At 45.5% G+C, this 18,741-nt stretch overlaps 1 protein-coding gene across 1 annotated transcript in view; it reads left to right on the top strand.

Annotated features, from left to right (window-relative positions):
- The window catches only part of Ryr2 (ryanodine receptor 2), a 427,229-nt gene that overhangs the window by 254,317 nt on the left and 154,171 nt on the right, over positions 1-18,741 (top strand). Inside the window, exons 27-33 of the mRNA XM_069990607.1 lie at positions 5-152; positions 5,093-5,301; positions 7,121-7,295; positions 13,215-13,423; positions 14,582-14,934; positions 15,569-15,683; positions 16,838-16,998. Of these exons, the coding sequence (XP_069846708.1) occupies positions 5-152; positions 5,093-5,301; positions 7,121-7,295; positions 13,215-13,423; positions 14,582-14,934; positions 15,569-15,683; positions 16,838-16,998 (1,370 nt within the window). The remainder of the gene's footprint in view (positions 1-4; positions 153-5,092; positions 5,302-7,120; positions 7,296-13,214; positions 13,424-14,581; positions 14,935-15,568; positions 15,684-16,837; positions 16,999-18,741) is intronic.

Below are 18,741 nucleotides of genomic sequence, written 5' to 3'. Positions count from 1 at the left end.
GCAGGATGTAAAGAACAGGAGGAATCCCCGCCTGGTGCCCTATGCCCTCCTGGATGACCGGACCAAAAAATCCAACAAGGACAGCCTCCGGGAGGCGGTGCGCACATTGCTGGGCTACGGCTACAGCCTGGAGGCCCCGGACCAGGACCACGGTATGCCCTGGCCTGGCCCCTCGGCAGTCAGGCCTTGGGGTGGTTCTTTAAGGCTAAAGAATAGAAGATGGAGTGGGCACAGGGGGCCTGGTGGCTTCCAAAGCTTTTGCAAAGAGCTGTAGGGATGGAAGGAACCAGAAAATTCATCCAGAAAGTTCTTGGGTGGCAGAATACACGCTGACAATGAACTAGTCCTTTATGATTATATTTTGTAATGGAAGTATAATTAACAGACAGCAAGGTCCGCAGGTTAAATGTTCAGTTTGAGTGATTCTGACAGTTTTATGCATGGAAGGAACTTCCACCCACATGTCCAACGTGACCACCCACACGGCCACCCACACGGCCACTGCCAATGTGTTCTGCGTTGCCTAGTGTTTCCTTGTTGTAAGTGGGAAGAATTTCACGGCTCTGTTATTTTGGTTTTTATTGAGGTTGGTAGTCCAGTTTGAATGAATTTTTGTTCAGGATGTGAAGGCCAAGGTTCTTTTTTTCTTTTAAATACTGATGGATGTCCACTTGTTCAACACCCATTATTGGAGCAATTATTCTTTTCAAATTAACTTACTTTGTCTTTTTTCCCCCCTGTGCTTGAACTCTTAGCCTCACACAGTCACTTAGCTTTTCTGCTCAAGGCTAAGGCTTGAGCCATATCTCCACTTCTGGTTCACTGCTAGTTAATTGGAGACAAGAGTCTCTCAGATTGATCAGGCCAAGCTGGCTTTGTATCTTAATCTTCAGATTTCAGCCTCTTGCATATCTAAGATGACAGTTATGAGCTGCCAGTTCCCATCTTTATCTTGGTATTTTGATCAAAATAGATAAGTGACTTCCATTTTGAAACAGTGTACTATGTTCCATTTACCTATATCATGGCTGTCTTTAAGAGTTGATCACACTGTATCACTTCAAAGTGAATTTTCATACTAGATAAAGTCATCCAACTCTCTCTCTGTATCTACATATATTTCAGATTATGCTTGTCAGTTTATTTTAATGGAATTATGCTTAAATTTATAGACTGTTAATTTGGGGAGAATTGATACTTGAATAGTATTGATACTTGAATAGTATTTAGTCTTCCAGTTCATGAACATGGTATGTCCCTGTGTATTTTGTCCCTTTTTAATTAATTAATTTTATTTACATTTATTTTTTTGCAATATCTCAATCAGATTTAATATTAGGGTAAAGTTGCCTTCTTAACATTAAGTTAAGCAATGACTCCTTCTTCCTCTAGTTTTCAATATATTTGTGTTATTTGCTTTCTTTAACTATTTGAAGTGTTTATCTATTTTTTGTTGTTGTTGTCATGGGGCTTGAACTCTGGACCTGAGCACTATCCCTCAGCTCTTCAGCTCAAGGCAAGCACTCTATCACGAACCACAGCGCCACATCCGGTTTTCTGGTGGTTAATTGGAGATAAGAATCTCACGGATTTTCTTGCCTTGACCAGCTTTGAACTGCGATCCTCAGATCTCAGTCTCCTGAGTAGCTAGGATTACAGGAGTGAGTCACAGGCTCCTGGCTAGGGTTTATCATTTTAATCCATTGAGTCTGGCAATGTCTTCTTTAGGAGAGGTATTTAAAATATCAAAAATGTGGCATTTTCTCATCTCCCTTCTCTTCTGCTTTTTATGTCTGGAGTGACTCCCTATCTTTCATTCCTGATGTTGATCATTTTGTGTTTTCTCTTTTGTCTTTGTCAGTCTTCCTAGGGATTAATTTCATAACTCTTTTTGAAGAGGCAGTAGATCTTCACTGTGAAGTTTTGGTTAAGGTTTCACGTATTTACTTTATCCCATCATATCTCAGGGGCTGGGATAAGTAAACTCCCATGATTCTGAGTGGCAGTGTGTTGTTTTTCCTCTCGGAAGCATCATGTCCAGTGAGCTGTGTTGTCACCACAGCCTTGGCACATAGTACTGAGGAATTCTATTTCCACATCCCCAGTGGAAATGGTTGTGTCCCTTTTATATGAGCAGATATATGTACACAGAAACAATTGATGATAGCTTTAATGATAACCTTGAAAGTTTGAGGTAATGAAGTGGATAGTACATTTCTCCCCACATGAAAATGTGTGTTATATGCCCAAACAATCATTGATATTTACATTTTAAAGATATAATTGCTTAAAGATTTAATCTGTTTTCAATTACCTTTGACCAATTGCCTTTCAGGGACAGTTACTCCGCAAATGATGCTGGATGAGTATGGTGCTATTCTGAGGACATAGGGTAGTTTATTCTGTTTTTAGCTGTTCTTACATCTTCCTGGCAGCCCTGTGGGCAGTGTATTGCTCCCTCATGGTTACCTTCTTTCTTGCGAACTAGGTGAGTTTCAAGGAGGAGGAGAAGATTCTTAGCTGGGTGCCATTTTGCTGACGTATTTGAAATTCCTGTTTCCATTTGATTTTTATACATAGACCTTGAACTCTACTGCGACTCATTCTGGGCATTGAAGGGTGTATGTGGAGCGGCAGGGGAGGTAGACTAGCTTGCTGACAGGGTCACAGAGTCCAGGCAACATGTCCAAGAGCTCTGGGAGAGAGGGTTTCAGCAGCCTGGTGATGTGTGGGAACTTGCCACAGAGAGGGCCTGTGAGTTACCTACCGCTGATCCAGCCTGCTGCACTTGAAGCATGTAGGGCTAGGGCAGGGAGCAGCTGGCTGATGAGTTTCGTCTTGCTGCAGTGATGCAGTCAGATGGGCAGGGAGTGGCGTGCGGCATGTTCCATCCACAGCCAGGGCCCCAAACCCAGCATCGCCCTGTGTTATACTAGGAATTCAGTTGCACATCATGGAAAGTAGAGTTGTATCTGACAAGTGACATCAGGAACCAGAGAAAATGTCTTCTGATTAGGTGTAGAAGGGATCAGAATGTCAATCAGTCAGAGTCAAAACCCAGCTGAGCTCTGGATCATTCTGGGCCACAAACTGGAGGAAGTACCAGCCCCAGAAGTTTAAAAGCAAGAGCTTGATGTGTGATCGCAGCTTACCACGACAATACAGCTATGGCAACTGGAACAGGAAGGAACAACTTGGAGGACGAGGGCTTGGGGAGATGGACAGACCATTGGGAAGTTTTGCAAACACTGGGATTTTTAATTTTTGTTTTCTGATCAAGGATGGTGGGAATGGAAACCATAAACAAATTATATGACAGATTTTATGGTATAAAGCAAAGTAAGTCTTGTAGTCATAGACAGAGATAAGATTTAAAGTACTCATTTACAACTGGCTATTCTATAGCTGCTGGCATCTGAAAGCAAAAGCATAAAAGGTGGATGAAATTGAAAGTTGTCCTCTGTGATGAATTGGAGCTATCATTTATTTTCTAGTCTTTAGGAAGATGCTAACATATTCCACATCAAATGTGAGCTCGGTGTCTGAGTTGTGCTATCTTTGGGTGTAGTTCTCAACCATCTATTGAAGCTTTGGAAAACAGAGCTTATTCTTCACTTACCAGGTTTTGTCACAGTTTGCAATGCTTTGTTAGAAATAACACATGGGAGCTGAAACTAAAATCCATGTAAAAGCATATACACACACACTTTCATGTTGTCTTCTATGTATAGGGAACGTTCTAGGGGCTAGTTTGCATTCCTTGCTTAGCGTAAGATTTTCATACATAACTAAGTCTTGACTGCCCTCTAGCGGTGCCAAGCTGGGGTGGTCAGTGTGGTGATCCAGGCTTCAGACTTTGACCCCGCCTGACCTAACTGTGGGCACTGAGGGCTGGGCACAGACCCTGATGAGAGATTCTGCTCATATACACACACACACCCACTGCGGGCACCACACAACACTGACGGACACACTGACCCAATCCAACATTTGTACACACACAGCAGATACCACATAACAAACACAGACACACACACACACACACACAGGCAGACACACAGACCTAAACCAACACACACATGCATGTACTTACAGACACACACGCACTGATAGACACACAGACCCAATCCAACACACACATACACACACTGACAGAAACATAGACCCAATATAACACACATACATAGAGGCAGACCCAACACAACACATACACACACTGATAGAAATATAGACACAACACATGCATAGGCAGACCCAACCCAACACACACACACTGACACACAGACACAACACACAGAGGAAGACCCAACGCAGTACACGCATATACACACACATATTGATACACAGACACAGCACACAGACACAAAACACACACTGACAGACACAACACAGAGGCAGACCCAACACAACATACACATACACACACACATTGACACACAGACCCAACACACACATGGACAGACACAACACACACAGGCAGACCCAACCCCACACATACACAGGCAGACCCAACACACACACACACACACACACACACATACACACGCTATACAGACCCAACACACACTGCAGGCCCAGCCCAACACTTACCCACTCACTGACAGATACAACACAACACACACACTACAGACGCAACACACACCCCCTTACACACATACTGACAGACAGACCCAACACACACAATACACATACCGACAGACACACACCACACACAGAGACACACGCCAACCAACCCAGGCCAACCAATGTGTGCACGCGCGCGCGCATACACACACACACACACTTCGCTGTGCCTTGGGTCCCAGCGTGGACTCGGGCCACTGTGTTTCCTGCCCTGCGGCTGCGTGGGAAAGGAAGAGTGGGACACTCTGTGGCTTCCTTCCAGACCCCCTCTCGTCGTCCTCCCTCCCTTCCCCCTCCCGACCACCCCTCCCCCGTTCTCAGGCCAGCCCTGGGGGCTCCGGGCCTCTGGCCCCCCAGGGCTTGGCCCAGGCGGGGTCAGAGGGCAGCACAGTGGGGTGCGGGTGCGGATTTCGGGGTGCGGGGTGGGGTTCGGGTCCGGATGGTGACCCCCCCCTCCTCCCGCCTGCAGCAGCCCGCAATGAGGCGGGCAGTGGCCCCGGCGAGCGGTTCCGCATCTTCCGCGCCGAGAAGACGTATGCTGTGCGCGCCGGGCGCTGGTACTTTGAGTTCGAGGCGGTGTCGGCCGGGGACATGCGCGTGGGCTGGAGCCGGCCCGGCTGCCAGCCCGACCTGGAGCTCGGCTCGGACGAGCGCGCCTTCGCCTTCGACGGCTTCAAGGTGAGCCAGCGCGCATGGGCGGAGCCTGGGGTGGGGCGGGGCTCTGGGCGGGGCTCTGGGCGGGGCCTGTGTGGGGCGGGGCGGCCTGGGATGGGCGAGGCCTGGTCTTCAAAGGCTTCAAGGTGAGCCAGAGCACATGCGCCGAGCCTGGGGGCGGGGCTGGGGTGGGGCTGGGGGGCGGGGCTGGGAGGGCTGGGCGGCCAGGGCGGCCAGGGAGGCCAGGGACATGCGCTGGCCTTCGAACGCTTCAAGGTGAGCTAGTGCACATGCGCAGGCAAGATGGGGCGGGCACGAGGCGGGGCAGGGAACCGTGGCGGGAGGGGGACCCGGGAAGGAGGGGGACACCTCGGAACCCCCCCCCCCTCCAGCCCTGTCCCCAGCCCTACCACCGTGCAGGGGAGGGGGCGGCCCAGGAGGCCCTAGCCCGAGGACCTGGCGGAGGCCGGGCCGTGTGCAGAGCGCTTGTTTCCCGCCAAGGCACAGGCCGTGGCCCCGAGCTGCGCGGGCTGGGAATCCTGTTTCTTATTTCTGAGGGAAAATGTGAAATTCTGTTTTGATTGCATTGTCTGAGGGGTTCTAGATAATGTGAATGTCTTCATGAGACACACGGAGAGCTGCGCAGATCAGAAGGTAGTGTCACACCTGCCCACCCCAGGTAGAACTGGGTGTGTGACACCTGGCCCCCAAGTAGGATTGGGTGTGTCACACCTGCCCACCCCAGGTAGAACTGGCTGGGTCACCCCTGCCCACCCCAGGTAGAACTGGCTGGGTCACACCTGTCCACCCCAGAGCAGGCCCAGGAGCAGACTTGAGTTCTGAAACCCAGAGGGTTAGGTGCCCCCAACTTTGAACTGTATTTCTCACTGATGGAAGCTGCTAAGATCTTCAGCAGGAGGGGCCCCTGGGAGCACAGGGCTTGTTAGCTTTGCAGACCACAGACAAGGGTGGAGCCATTGGGTGGAGACCGACAGATGTGGGAGACAGAGATGTGGAAGACAGATGTGGGACACTGACAGGCAGATGTGGAAGACATACAGACAGATGTGGGAGACAGATGGTTGTGGGAGACCAACAGATAGACAGATGTGGGAGTGGGGTGGAAGAAGAACATTGTTTTACCTGGTGGAACCACTGGCCCATGGTCCCAGTGAGGACAGACGTTGGAAAGATTAATCTGACAGAACAGGGTCTCATGTCGTCTCTGCCAATTAGTGAAGCAGACTTGAGGACCCCAGTTCACATTTATCACGGCTGTGTTTCCAAGGTACTTCAGAACTGAGATTTCCCTCATGTGTGTAGAGGGCTGCTGCCAGAAGAGTCCGGTTTTGGCTAGCTAGATCTTAGCAGACTGCTTAAGAATATTTTTAGGTTGGGATTGAAGCTTTTGTGGTTTTAAAATGGAACCAAAGAGCTTTAAGAAACCTTTTGTTTTTTTTTTTTTTCCCCAAAGGAACTGGATTTATTTTGAAATAGATGAAAACTAGAGTGTGTTATTTTCAATCACGTATTCTCAGCTCTTAAATCTTTATTTTATTTTTGTGGGAGTTGAGCAAAACAGCCTGTAATCCTGGGGGAAGCCTTCGTAGGAGCAAATGACCTAAGTAGAGTGTAAAGGCGGATCGTTTTTCTTTGAACCGAAAGTCTGAGGGGTTGCTCGGATACTTAACCACACTAGACTCACATTCACAAACCTGCGCTCACGTTTCCGCTCAGCTTCTGCTGTAAGGCTGAGGGGCCTCTGACTGTGCACGCTGGCTGGGCAGTAGGCGGGTGCGGTGTCCCTGGCTGGCAGTGACCCAGGCCCTTCTGTCCTTTGCAGGCCCAGCGGTGGCACCAGGGCAATGAGCACTACGGCCGCGCGTGGCAGGCTGGGGATGTGGTGGGCTGCATGGTGGACATGAACGAGCACACCATGGTGTTCACACTCAACGGGGAGATCCTGCTGGACGACTCGGGCTCTGAGTTGGCGTTCAAGGACTTCGACGTGGGCGATGGTGAGTGGGCCGCATGTGCTGGTATTTCTGGCTGTCAGTACGCACTGCAGGGGTCTGACTGTCTGTCCAAGGTGGCTGTCTCTGTGTGAGGGTGAAGCAGAGCAGTTGTCTGTGCGCAGGACCTCTGAGAGACCTTGGAAATCCCTTTGCTATGCTGCGTGCACGTCTTTGCTAGGATGTTAATGAGGTAGAAATGGCTTTTAAAAAATTATTATTATTTTGTCAGTCGTGGGGCTTGAATTCAGAGTTGGGGTGCCGTCCTTTAGCTCTTCAGCTCAAGGCTGGTGCTCTACCACTTGAGCTACAGTACCATTTCTGATTTTCTGAGTGGTTTATTGGAGATAAGAATCTCACAGACTTTCTTGCCTAGGCTGCCTTTAAACCACGATCCTCAGATCTCAGCTTCTTGAGTAGCTAGGATTATAGGCGTGAGCTGCCAGTGCCCGACAGAAATGGCTTTTATGAGGGTTTAACAAAAACCACCTGAACAGTGGTATTCCACTGGGAAGTAGTTTGGGGCTACCATCATTTTGTAGTAGGGGAATCCACGGCACCTGGTTCTGTCCATTTTCCTGTGTAGCCTTGGGAAACAGCCTCTCTGTTCTCATTTCTGGAAAATAAAAGTAGTATTTGGAGATGATGGTGTCTTCAGTCGGAAGATCCCAGAAATCCAAATGACCATGTATTTTCAGCTTGTGTTGGCTTTCAGCCCACAGCATTCTTTATTTCAATGGTGACATCTATTTGATCAGATGTAGGACTCTACGCAAAATGATTTCATGTCTTCTTTTCTCATCTGGGAAAAAAAAGCGGAACTCATTGGCCTGTGTGTGTTGAAGTGTTACCCTTTCTTTTTCGTGTACTAAAAAGGTTTGTATGTATATTAAATATGATGTGGACTATTAAAAAATCTGTTTGGGGCTATTTCATTTAGGTTTTTAGATGTGAATTCTTCTTTGTATTTCAGAAATGGGAAAAAAATCTCAAATTATATGTCTTTAGGAAAGTGAGTCTAGTTTGCCTGTGAGCTGCTTTACTTTCCTCTCATCCCTAGATTTCCTGTGCATATTCCCTTCCAAGCAGGTGGGCATGTCCCCAGCCTGGCAGAACCTGTGTGCTCCCAACACCGCCCCCTGCTGAGACACACAGAGGCTTAGCACTAGAGAGAGTTAGAAAGTACCCAAGCCATCTGCCTTGGGGTGGAGAAGCAGCAGCGTCACCATAGGTTCTAGCTAATGTTTTAACAACTTTTTCCCCCAAATATGGTAGGTCTGGCTTATGCCCAAGTAACCAATTGAGCTCCTGTGCATGGATTAAAGCTCCACTGCCAGGAAAGAGAGTTTTGCTTAGCAATCAGCAGGCTTTGCTATTTGTAGAGTGTCAGTTAAGGTAACTAGGGTGGAAGATAGTGCAAAGGTCAGAAAGGTAAGGTCCTGTATTTTACATGGGCTGCACGGACATGTGGACATCTGTTTTTATTGTGTTGAACTATGTGTGGGCTGCTTAGGTCCTACTCGTGAAAAAATATCAAACCTATAGGTTAGACATAAATAGGTTATCCTATTTTGATGTTATTTATGAACTTGTGCTGGTTGAGCTTAATAGTATTTATTATTTCCTGATATTTCATTTCATCACCTATGTTGACATAATGGTCTCCTAAATTACTTACTATATGTGTTTTGTAATTAAAGCTAAACTCCCAGTTATCAGAGGTTCCTATCCATACTTACTGTGTCAAATACTCCCTTGTACCTGGTGTGTATTTATTAGATATTAACTGAGGCAAATATTTAATATTTCTCCACGTAGTATCAGGAGGCATTTCGTGTTCCTAAGAGAAATGAAGAACAGTAAACCTAGCACAGCATTTTATATACTGAGGTCCCCAGGTCCCAGCCAGCCCACTATGTGCATTTATAAATAAAGTTTTATTAGGACATGGCTACATTCATTTGTTTACCTACTGCCTAAGGTTGACTTAGCACTATAACTAGAGGTTGGGTGCCCGAATAATGAAGCAACAGAATGTGTCATCTACTAGTGTGCATCGAGTAAGCTGAGGAAAATAATCTATATTTGTGTAATGAAAATTGTTAAAGTTATATCTCTATAGATGAATAGATGGAGATATTTAGATAGATGTAGCTATAGATATAAACTCTTACTCCCTAGAGGGGAAAAACCCTTGGCTTTTGTTGTGTTTCTCTCTTTCTCTCTTTTCTAAAGAATTGGCATGATATTGTGAATTAAGCCCTCTTGAAACTTGAAAGTATTGTCCAAAGGCCTAAAAGTGCTTTTAACAGGATTTTAAAGTCTTCTACTACACCGCATATTTTGAGAAATCAAAGTTCTTCCAAAAAAAGTAACACTTTTGTATCCTTCACCTAGAATGATTGCATTTGTGAATTCTTTTGTATGAGTTTTGTTGCTCTTTTCAGCTTTACTCTGGGCATCTTAAGGATGTGTTTACTTGCCTACATGTATTTAGCGTGTATGTATATCATGGCTTACCACCATTCTCTTATTTATCCATAGCTTACTTTCTCCTTTTACTTTTTTTTTTCCAATTTTTGAATTAAGTGTTCTGAACTTTAGTGCTAAAGCAGAATACTTTGTATGGGATTTCACCTTAAAAATCCCATGGCTTAGGTATTTTGGGATTAAACCACCAATGGGTATTTTAAAGGAATTAAAGCTTAAATAGTATAAGTACCCCGAAAAGATCAAATAGCTATTAAGGCTAAGATTTGACCCGAACGTGGTGGAAACTGAACTCTCTTCTGCATAGTGTGCTGCGCCTCTACTTTTCTTTTTGTTTTGTTTTGTTTCTTGGCTTGTTTTCTGAGACAAGGTCTTGTTATATAGGCCAGGCTGGCCTTGAATTCCCAACCCTCCTTTCTTAGCCTATGGTGTGCGGGGGTTGCAGGTGGAGCACCAGGCCCAGATTACCCTCTTCTTGGATGGTAATTCTTCGGAGACTGACCGCCTTTCTACCCTTGCTCTGCTACTGCTTGCATTTTCCTGTGCAATGGCTGGAGGTGAGGAGGTAGGGGAGGGGCTTTGTTTTTTCCCTCAAATTTCTTCTTGTCTTCCCTCCCTTTATTAGGCTCTGAGCACCTTTGAGCCAGGGTATGGGTCCGTCACCTTTTATTAACCACTTTTTACTACATGGCAGCTGCTCAATAGATACTTAATCAAATAAATGAGTGGTTGTGCTGGGCGTGGGGGCTTATGCCTGTAACCCCAGCTACTTTGTAAGCAGAGATTTATGAGTAACTTAGTCTGGTTAGTATCACTTGTCCGGCCCAGGTAAAAATGCAAGATTCTACCTGAAAAATGAAGCACAAAGAGCTCAGGGACATGGGCTCAAGTGGCAGAACACTTGCCTAGCAAGTGGGAGGACCACTTAACTCCAGTACCACCAGAAGAACAAAGGTTAAAAGTTTACGGCATGCACAACAAACTGTCCTAATTGTATCAGTCCAATGTAAGAAGCGGGATGGATGTTTGGTTCTGGACTTAGCACACGTCGACACTTAGGGTTGAAGGTGCTGTGTGAGATGTTTTGCATCCCTCTCTGTCTTAGACATTTATGCAGGAGAAGGATGTAGCGGTGTCCTTTCATATTGAATGAAATAATTTTTATTTTTGCTTTTACCCTCTTGCGTTTCTTTTTTTTTTTGAATGAAATAATTTTTATTATAACTTTCAGTTGTACAAAAGAGTTGCCATTTCACAAAGCAGTTTATGAATGCGTGCATCTGGGGCAAGGTCGCCTTTTTCCGTGTTCTGACCCACCCCGCTCACCAGCCTCTCCCACCTGCCTCTCTGTCACTCTTCTTAATTTTGTAAGATGTTTTTTAATGAAAACTATCCCTTGTTTTCAAATAAATTACACATTCACCAAAAGCAGCTTGTTAAATGGAAGGAACAACAACAAAAAATGTTGAAAGTCCTACCACTGTGAAACTTCAATTAAAACAAAAACTTTTTTTTTCTATCAACCCCTCCCTCCCTGCTGGGTGTTGGTGTTTCACGCCTGTAATCCTAGCTACTCAGAGGCTGAGATCTGAGAATCACGGTTCAAAGCCAGCTTGGGCAGGAAAGTCCATGAAACTCATTTCCAATTAACCACCAGAAACCTGGAAGTGGCACTGTGGTACAAGTTTCTTCAGCTTGTACACATTGTGAATGTCTTTCTATATATTAACATACCTCTGAAAACTGAAATGAACCTTTAAAGTCTGAATTCTATAAAAGTAAAAACATTCCATCTTATAAGGAGGCATATTATTAAGGAAAAAATCCCACCTGTACGTGGGTAACCAGTATAGGTAACCAGTCTGGAAGAAGATATCTTTGTGTATTTCTCTAGTCACTTAACCTTCTTTCCCCCCAAAAAAGTATTTGAAATGTACAGAAGCATTCATGGATGAGTATGAGCTACTGGAACCCTCTGCAGATAGAGTGACTAGAAATTAGTGGGTGCTCACCATCTGAGAAGCTGTTTTTCTTTAAATCATCTCGATGTAGACATACAGAGGAGATACCACTGAACAGAGCAGTGTGTGAATACAGATACTCTTGATCGGCGTCTGCCCCTTCACCATTCTCACAGCCCTTCTCTGATGAGTGGCTCTAACCCTGTCCCTTTGATTATGCAAGATGACTGGAGATTTACCACTCGATACTGATGCATTCCAACCTGTCGCAGATCGGTTGTACTTACCCAGTCTTTCCTTGTGGGGAGGGGGTACTTACTTAGAGCAACTTTCCTGGCACAGCTGCACACACACAGCTACAGCTCCTTTCCTTGTAACTGGAATCTTTCTGTCCCCAATTCCTGGAACCCAGGTTGAGCACGCCTCCCTCCTCCTGGGCCACCACAAGTCACGGCCATACTTCTGGAAACACTGGGAATAAGCAGGTGTCATCTGTATTGTCTTCTGCTTTGTGTGGCGTGGCATAAGTCATTTACTGGCCAAAATGTTAACAAGGGCAGAAGTTTGAAGGATAACAGTAGAACTGAGTATCTTAGTTCTGCCATCGGCTGATTCTTAGCATCCACTACATAGTTGATCTACACATTAGAGAATCCAATTAGATCCTCTGGAGTCTGTGGACCACCCATTTATTGTTCTTATTGTTTCACATGTGTGTGAAACATTGTAGAACGACATGAAGAGTACACAAATGCTCCCATTACTCCAGAAAAACACCTTCTCACCCTTGTCATGACAAATGACCTCTCACCCCCTGATGACTGTTGATTCTAAAGAACTCAAAGAAACAATGAGGAGCATTAGTGTTGGTCCCCTCCTGCCTCAGGAGCAGAAGGGTGTGCTGACTTGGTCCTCTGTTATATTATGAACTATTTTGTCTGTTTGTCCCATGGTCCTTGCTGAAATGTGTGTATGTGTGTGTATTAAACTTCCCATGTAGATAACATGTACATATAAGCATATACTTCTGAATAAGTATTCAGAAGTAAAACAATCAAAGTGCTTCTCAAAGATCAAAAACAGCTATTTGCATGTGAAATGGTTTTAAATGCTTGCCCATAGTCTTCTTTCTTGGAGTTACCTGAGAAGGAGCTGACAGTGTAGACTCGTTGGTGTCCCCACAAATCAAGCTTTTTTAGCAGCTTGAAGAGCAACACAAAAGGCAGCCACCCCTCCAGCTGACAGAAGGGTCTTATGTAAGGCCACACTAGTAAATCATGAGGTCAATATCAAATCTTGTTTTCTCTCCCTGATGTGAAACGCTCAACGTCTCTTGCTTCTGTTATTGTCATCTTCCTAGGATGGTGGCTGTATCATAGATCAGAGTCCTGGAACTATCCACTCAGTGTTCTGTGCCAACAGGCTCTTGGAATGACTATCCTGAAGATTGTGACTTTTCTTTTTTTCTTCCCAGGATTCATTCCTGTGTGTAGCCTTGGAGTGGGACAGGTGGGCAGGATGAACTTCGGAAAGGACGTCAGCACCTTGAAATACTTCACCATCTGTGGCTTGCAGGAGGGCTATGAGCCATTCGCTGTTAACACAAACAGGGACATCACCATGTGGCTGAGCAAGAGACTGCCTCAGTTTCTGCAGGTTCCATCCAACCATGAGCACATTGAGGTTTGCCTTTCCTTTAAAAAATCAGACCCCCAAGAGCAAAAAAACAACAACAGATTCCTTTATCTATGAGAGGTCTTTGGCTGTGATGCATTCATGTGTAGCAGAATTGATAGGTGCTCTACCAGAACCTTTTTAGATGGATGGACAATTTTCTTTTTGTGCCCAATACCTGAAACAAAACAAAGCAATTTAAGGGAGAAACGTTATTTTGGCTAATGGTTCCAGAGGCTTCGATCCATGATGGGTTGGCTCCATTGCCATGGGTTTTTGTTGTGATGAGGCAGAGCATCATGGCAGCCAAAAGACTTGGTGGAAGAAAGCTGTCCTCATGGGAGCCAGGAAGTAAAGAGGAATCACAGCCAAGATAAAGCCTCCTAAGTCACAGCCCCGGGTTCTACTTCCTCCCGTTTGCCCAAGCCTTCCACAGTCCAAAGCCACCCAATAGTCTGTTCCACTTTTGAATCCATCAGTGGAGTAAGGTGTCAGGTCAGAGCCTCATGGTCTCATTGTCTCTGCATGCTGAGGTGTGCATTGCCGAAGTCCTCGGCATCTCTCAACACAATCATGTTGGCAAATCAGGTTACCCAGCTTGATGCTTTTGATATGGAGGCCAGGCCAGGCTGGCTCCATTGTGTCCATGATAGCACAAATTCCCCCAAGCTGTCTTTAGAGTTAGGATAAGAACTGTGAATACAGTTGTTTCTTAGGGTCCATAGAAAATTAGTTCCAAGACTCTTGGGCATGTCAAAACCTGTACGCCAGTCCTTCACATAAAATGGCGTTGTACTTGCCCCAAACTTCTGCATGTCCTTCCATCAAGTTTAAGTTTCTACATTCCTCAGTCATTCCCTAACAGAATGCCAATTCTGTCTATCATTTAAGGAATGAGAACATGGAAAAGTGTCTTGATTGTATTCAGCACAGATGCACTATTTTACAAACATTTTCTGAAGCAATGGATTAAATCTGCAGAAGGAGCAGAAACTGTGGCTAGTTAGGGCTGACTGCACATTCCTAACAGAGGCCTCTGTGCTTCCTTGTCTCTGACAAAGTGATGCCGTGTTTGGGAGTCAGGAGACATACTAGTCCTCTTGAAGATCAGGAAGTGAGGCATGGTGATAAACTAATGTGAACTAACGCCTCCTCATCCTTTGCCAGGTGACCAGGATAGACGGCACCACAGACAGCTCCCCGTGCCTGAAGGTTACCCAGAAGTCCTTTGGCTCTCAGAACAGCACCTCAGACATCATGTTTTACCGCCTGAGCATGCCCATTGAGTGTGCTGAGGTTTTCTCCAAGACGGTGCCTGGGGGACTCTCGGGCGCTGGCCTCTTTGTGCCCAAGAATGATCTGGAAGACTACGACACGGATTCTGATTTTGAGGTTCTCATGAAGACAGCTCACGGCCATCTCGTGCCTGACCGCATTGATAAAGACAAAGAAGCCACAAAGTCTGAGTTTAATAACCATAAAGACTACGCTCAGGAAAAGCCCTCCCGCCTGAAACAAAGGTCATTAGCAGTTATGACAGTGATTCTCAATACGTGGTAATCGTGTGTGCAGGGTTACAGTAGAGGAGACAAGGTTCCCAAATAGTATTCCTGCCCACCTCTCTCTTCCCTTTTTTTCTTTTCCTTTCTTGCTGTATTAATTTAAATTTCTTTGGCCCCCAATTTTTTTCTTATAGGGGAAGATAAAACAGCCTGTTGGCCTCCTAATTTGTTAGCCCTCATGTAATGTGCTTCAAGTTACTTCTTAAGATGTCCAGGTGGACCTTATTGGTTAAAGCTTAGAGAGTGTGCTCACCACATTGTATGTTCAGGATCAGCAAGGCCGGCTGTTTTCTTGTAGTAAGTCAGGGCCTCCCACACTCTGCATGATGGACAATCAGTCCTTGTGGTGGGAGCTGTGGGGGCACCGAGCGCCACTGGGCAGCCTCCCTTGCCTCCCGCGCTGGACACCAGGCAGAGCTCCAGCCCCAGCTCTGACAGCTGAGTCTGACTGCAGGGTCCCACTGCTCCCTGGGGAAGGGGCGCAGTGTGGACCAGGCTGAGAACCACGAAACTGATGACATGATCCTAGTCAAAGTAAGCAGAACATTAAAAAGAAACCATTCTTGATTCTTTGTCCTCTAATATATTGCAGATTTTTACTTAGAAGAACAAAGCCAGATTACAGCACCAGCCATTCTGCCAGGCTCACTGAAGACGTCCTGGCCGACGACCGGGATGACTATGAATACCTCATGAACACTTCCACGGTATGAGCCGGTAGCTCCCACCCATCACCTCCTGTCAACCAATCCCTGTGCTCTCCAGCTCCTGTCACTCACTCTGTGCTCCACCTCAGACACCATAATCTGATCTGTTGCCTTTAGGAACATACTTGTTATGGAGACAGGGTCTCAGTCTAGCCCACGGTGGCTATGCACTTGCTCCTCCTGACCCAGCATACCTAGTGCTGGGATTATAAATGTGTGCCACTATGCCAGCTGGGCATCATTCTTAAAATAATTATTTGTTTGTACTTTTAGATATACCTTTAGGATATAAAACCCAGAAATGTTTGTGCCACAATGTCTGTTATGTCGTAAGAGAGCTAACTTGGGGAAAATATCCTTAATGACACCCCTAATATTATTCTGCAATACAGTTTTATAATTTGTCCTTGTCTTTTCTAAGTCCATGTCATTTCTTTCATTTTACGCAGTTGTCTCAACAAAGCAGATCATTTATCATGCTCGCTAAGAAGTCAGCTCTTGTCCACTAACATTAAAACTTTCAAATCCTGACATGCCAAATGAAAAAAAGTATGTAATTCCCATGTTTGAAGCTCACGTACTAGATCTGAAATCTTTCTTTATTTCTAAATGAATGTATAGACCAGGGGTTTCATTGTGGCATTTCCACATTTACACACAGGGCATTTTGAGCAAATTCACACCCCCTGAACGTGAACGTTCCTTCCCTTCCTCATTGCTTCTTTCACAGTGTTTAGTGTTGAGTGGGTTCCATTATGCTGTGTTGATATATATGTGTATGTATACACACGTGAATATACACAGCAATTCCTCGGACTCTTTTCCCAATCAGTGTCCTCTTCTTTCTCCCCCACCCCTTATTCTCTCCCCTCCTAGACAGCTCCCCTTGTACATTTATGTCCCATTGTCATCATCACCACTGCCTCCACCACCACCACCATCATCATAATCATCATTATTTTAGGTCTGTATGGACCAATGAGTGAGAACACGAGGTATTTAGCTTTCTGAGTCTGGCTTATCTCACTTGACCGGATGATCGCCACTTCTACCCACTTCCCTGAAGAAGACACAATTTCATGTATTTGTTTTCACTGTTATCTCAACAGTATTATTACTCGGTGATGTATTTGTTTTCACTATTATCTCAACAGTATTATTACTCGGTGAGGATCTTCCCTGGACAAGAGCCGGCAAATGTCTGGGTGGGCTGGATCACGTCTGACTTCCACCAGCACGACCCTGGCTTTGATTTGGACAGAGTCCGGACAGTGACCGTCACGCTGGGAGATGAAAAGGGAAAAGTCCATGAAAGGTTTGTTCTCTTCAGTGTTTATCCTGAATGAATGACCTCTGGAAAAACAAAACAAAGCAAGATAATACTGGTTTAACTTAGGTACTTTTCTTTTTGGATTCTGTGCCCAGGATATGTATAGAAATAATATAATGAAACTGTTGATATCACTGTCATTTTTGTTAGTCCTACAAACCAGCAAGGAATGTAAGAATATGGAAAGCAAGAGCTGTTATCTTACCACCAATGCCCCTCTGTGGGCAAAGTTCAGTATTGCTTAGGTGTCATGACTAGAGACATGGGTTATCAAGGTCTAGCCTTGGCTGTAGGGATAAAAGTTGGGTGGAGATGAGAACTCCGGGACCTGGATGTGGTGGGTGGGGGGTGAGAACTGTGAAGAAAGAGCGTGGGCTGGTAGTTGAGACAAGGTGCACACCTTTGAACTTGGACTGAGGAGTAGTGGGTTCTTTCCTCAGCTTTGCCATTGACTCGCTGTGTGGCTTTGGGTAAGTCACTTACACTTTCTGTGCCATCCTTTTTCCATCTGTACAACAAACCAAACTGAAACCAAACCCTGCCCAAAGTGAAGACGGCTATCTTCCTTGCAGAATGAGACAAGAGAAGATCTGACCGTTTGCTTCTATCTTGTGTGCCCATGCCTCCTCTCTGATCTGCTGTGACAGGTCTCAGAAATCAGTCTTCCATAACGTTGCTTTTCTTCTCTACCATCCTTGTGGGTGACAGGGAACCTCGCTGACCGCCCTCCAGTTGTAACCCAGGCAACACAATGGACTGCGCGCTTGAGATGGAAGCCTCGGTGCCATCTCCAGTGATGGACGCCTGGCTTTCATATTTGTAGCAGGGTCCAGGCAGCGCGGTCTGGGACAGTTCTTGGGAGTGCATTCAATTTTCAGAGATGGCAACAGTATAAGGAGAAAAAAACAACAACCTCATGGTAGTGATGGAATAGTGGACAGGTGCTTTTGTGTAGGGGATTTAGAGCAGGAAGGACCAGTGGATTGTACAGAGCTCACGCAAAGAAACAGCCTGCATTTGATGACCTTGACTTGGACTTGACCTTGGCCTTTATGTTTCTTTCCTCCTGCTTGCCTGCTGTTGGCCTTTCTTTGCCAGTGGTGTTAGTTGTTGGCAGTGCAGGGCGAGGCAGGTTGGGCTCAAAGTATGTCACTTCACTTCCATCTTGAACAAAGGTTTTGGTAAACCTGAAAAAAAAACAGGTGAATGTTTGCTAGTGTCACCAATTTTGTACATCTTCAAGTTAACCCTGTTTCTCATAACAGATCGCCAGCCATAAAAGGGCATCATTTTAGCCAAATTTTAAATCTATTTGAATCATTGACAGCCCATGAAGAATGTGCATAAGGAAATGAATATTTCTTAGAGCAAGTGGTTAAAAAAATGAAAGAGATGCACACTCAAATTTGGATGCTTATGAAATAGTTAAAACTCTTTTGAACCTCAGACAAAGGTCCAGTTTGGTTTGAATATTTTTAGAGAGAAGGTGCAGGTCAGTTCTTCTTGGGTTCCAACCCACTGGCCTGTGTCCCTTAGAACAATGTGGAATCTAGAGCCGCATCAGACTTGATCTGGAACGGCCACCGCAGTTGATGGAGTTTCGCTCAGAATCACAGAACCGGGCCCATTGTGCACCTTCCCATTGCCGCATGAGCTTGTTGCTTGCACAGCATATTTTAGGTTTAGTTCTGCAAGATACACATGCTTTCCCTCATACCCACTGGTCAT

This window comes from Dipodomys merriami, unplaced genomic scaffold (assembly GCF_024711535.1).
Source record: "Dipodomys merriami isolate MVZ:Mamm:240054 unplaced genomic scaffold, mDipMer1.0.p SCAF_4, whole genome shotgun sequence".
Lineage (NCBI taxonomy): Eukaryota > Metazoa > Chordata > Mammalia > Rodentia > Heteromyidae > Dipodomys > Dipodomys merriami.
This window is presented reverse-complemented; position numbering and strand designations above follow the sequence as displayed.